Below are 3,353 nucleotides of genomic sequence, written 5' to 3' on the forward strand. Positions count from 1 at the left end.
CATTTAGCACTACCCGGGGTACACGTGTAGGGGATCTAGAGTCAGAGCCTACGGACGCGAGCAACAATATACCCCAAACATATATAGATTTCATTTTATAAGAAAAATAACATAATAATTTACGACACAACCAGCTAATTACGGAAATATCCACGTTGTTATATAGCAATAAAAACCTTATTAATTATTCATGTTGTTATACCCTCGACCCTGAGGTCATATATTATGATTTAACTCAATAACAATGTTTAGACTGTCTCATTGTTACATCTGTTTTTGAATGATACAGATAAAATCTACCCAGAGGTCCTGGATTCGACTCCTGTCGGGTTTAACACAGACTATGTTACGTAGGACTTACTACTTGTAGGTAAAGAAAATCAATGAAAAAAACAGACATAGCGGGACTTCACGTTCGTAATTATTGTATGAATAACCAACCATTCAATAACGAATGACCAAAGACCAACAAGCTGATAGGCTTACATTTATTTTGAATAAAAGAGCCTTGGAATAAAAGAAACAAATATTTAAGACCACAAACACGCAATGCTAAAAACTCCCAACGGGTTTTAGAAAAGGATTGTAGGATAAGAATAAAAAAATACTACAGGATCACATGATGAAATTCATTGGAGAGATCTTCAGCGTCGTAGCCCTGCAATTTTTGTTACTTCAATGTATATGTAGTTTATAAATTCTAATCTCATTACTCTCAAACGACATTTTATAGGTACAATAGCTTTGCCCGCGGATTCGCAAGCTTTAAATTTGCAAAAGTTTAATATATGTTATTATACATATAAACCTTCTTCTTGAATCACTCTATCTTTAAAAAAAAACATAAAAGACATAAAGCGACTTGTTTTATATTATGTAGTGATTAGGACCGCCCCAAAATCGCTGCAATTATGCATGTATATAACATTTTAAATATTTTTTTACTACGCGTCGTGAGAGGTTTCGTTAGGGCCATAATTTTTCGTGATATATTTTTACCACAGATAACATAATACTATCTTTTACTGTGACTACGAAGCAACTCTGTTTACTATATAATAGAGTAACTATATAAGCTTTGCAGAATGCTTTTTAAAGTTGTATAAATATCTATACACGTTATCAAGTGTAAAGTGGGTCGTGTTTATCAGCTGCTATTCACTTTGGTGTCAATGCGTCGCGATTGCAACATGCCCGTTTAATCATTCGTCTTTTGTTGCTCCAGATCTGTTCCTATTGTACAGTGAACGCGGAACATCGAGCATGCATCGTTTTAAATTTCTTACGTTTAATAGTGAATAATACGTTTGAAACTCATAAAATTGTTTCATTGTACCTGTTAAATTTTTTTAGAGCAACAGCGCTTTTTTATTTAAATTTTGGGATGTCTTTGAACTGTAAATCCGGAACTTACAGTTTCGTCTTTACGTAGCCTTATAAAGAAGTGTTCTTCATGTACTTGTTAATGGCTATTCCTCCCTAACCGTTGTTTGACATTGACATCCGTTATTGATATGTAGTGAGGTTAGTCCCGTTATGTTGTTTCATTTCGGGGTATTGTGCTACTTTCTTTGTATCATACCGTATCATGCTATCTATAGAAAGCTTAGTAAATGTATTTCTTTGGATCCTAGTGTCCAGTATTATTATAATATACTAGCTGTCCCCGCGAACTTCGTAACGCCATAGAATATTGTTTTGACATATTTCCCCCATCGTTCTCACCTTTTAAACCTTCCCTAGACCTACACGGATATTAGAAGACTATGATAAGATAAATCTGCTCAGCCGTTCTCGAGCTTTAGCGAGACTAACGAACAGCAATTGATTTTTATATATAAGAAGATATATAAAACTAATTTTAATATAGTTATATACTAATACTGATAATACTAATACTAATATTGCCTGTAACAAAATCTAACTAAATATATTTCTTACTTAGTGTCCAATGCCATTATAAATTTATTCATTTTAATGTAATTATATACTATTACGACAGGATTGCAGTGTTCTAAAATCCAGTTCTTTTTTGTTTTATTTCTTCGAATATATTACTTAAAACTTCTTTATACAAATTACAGATTTATTTCCTTATCAACATACACTTCATTAGAAGAAGCTCATTACCTCTGAACCATATAGACCAGTAACCTAATTGATGTTTATTAATTTAATTTAATTGTTAATTTTCAGAGAAGAATACCTTGACTGGGGCATTCATCAGCTGGATACGGTCATTGAGAGAGTCGAATATGCAGGGAACCACTTTAAATCCTTGACAAGGTTCGGTGACCATGCCTTGCATCACCTATTTCCAACACTGGATCACGCGGAGCTCAAGTACCTGTATCCTACTCTACTTGAACACTGTGAGAAATTTGAAATGCAATTACGTATGACTAACTTCTACGAAGCCCTCATAAGCCACAGCAAACAATTAATACGGAAACGACCACACGATTTTATTAAAAGAAAACTCATTTCATAATAAATTGCAAAGATTGTGGGGGCTTACGGCGTGTCGTAGGGATTTTAAGAGAATCATTCAATTACAGCTCAAGTTTTTTTATGAATTATGATATTTTAACATAGGGACTGGATAAAACATTATACGTATTATATCATATGTATATAATATCATATATAAAACTATGAATTGTGCTTTTCTAGATATTAAAAACTCTAAGTCATTTGATTACGTATGTTTTTTCATGTTGTATACGTAGTATAGCTATTTAAAAATTATATAGGTGAAATTATTAACGTAATTGTTTCAAATGGATTTTGGTGATAAACGAATTAACGTGGTTATACTTAAGTATTTAATTATATAGATTTAATTCTAAGCATTTAAGAAACAATTACTTAATTTTCCTTTACCATTGAATTATATGTAATTAAACAATCGTTTCATTTATGTTCATTTAAAATATTCATAGCACTGAAATGGTCTCTAATTATAATGTTATTAATGAATACAGAGTTTACACTCTGCTAATTTTCTATATGGTCAATATTTACCTCATTAGATGCAATATGGACGTAGAACGTGATAAATAAAGTTATTTTATATTTTTATTACATTTTTTAATATAATTCTTTCTCCCCATATTATCAGGCTTGGCATTTAATTGTGAATTTCTTCCGAGAATTTTTATTACTTTGTGTAAATCAAATAGACACTTTTTTAAATGTTTCGTTTCTTCCCTCCAAGCTCTTCCCTTAAAAACCTCAATTATTCCAAATTCCAACTCTCTATGAGTCGAAGCATTCAGTTGGGCTTTGAGTTTGACCCAAATTTGGTAAAATCTTCCATCTATAAGCAACAACACCTATATATCTCGAATATT

At 31.8% G+C, this 3,353-nt stretch overlaps 1 protein-coding gene across 1 annotated transcript in view; it reads left to right on the top strand.

Moving 5' to 3' along the window:
* Window positions 1–3,084, top strand: part of LOC119838398 (cytochrome b5-related protein-like) — a 10,244-nt gene extending 7,160 nt beyond the window's left edge. The window contains exon 6 of the mRNA XM_038364331.1: window positions 2,197–3,084. Within this exon, the coding sequence (XP_038220259.1) occupies window positions 2,197–2,491 (295 nt within the window). The 3' untranslated portion in view covers window positions 2,492–3,084. The remainder of the gene's footprint in view (window positions 1–2,196) is intronic.
* Window positions 3,085–3,353: the final 269 nt, after the last annotated feature.

The sequence above is a fragment of the Zerene cesonia genome, unplaced genomic scaffold (assembly GCF_012273895.1).
Source record: "Zerene cesonia ecotype Mississippi unplaced genomic scaffold, Zerene_cesonia_1.1 Zces_u002, whole genome shotgun sequence".
Classification (NCBI taxonomy): Eukaryota; Metazoa; Arthropoda; class Insecta; order Lepidoptera; family Pieridae; genus Zerene; species Zerene cesonia.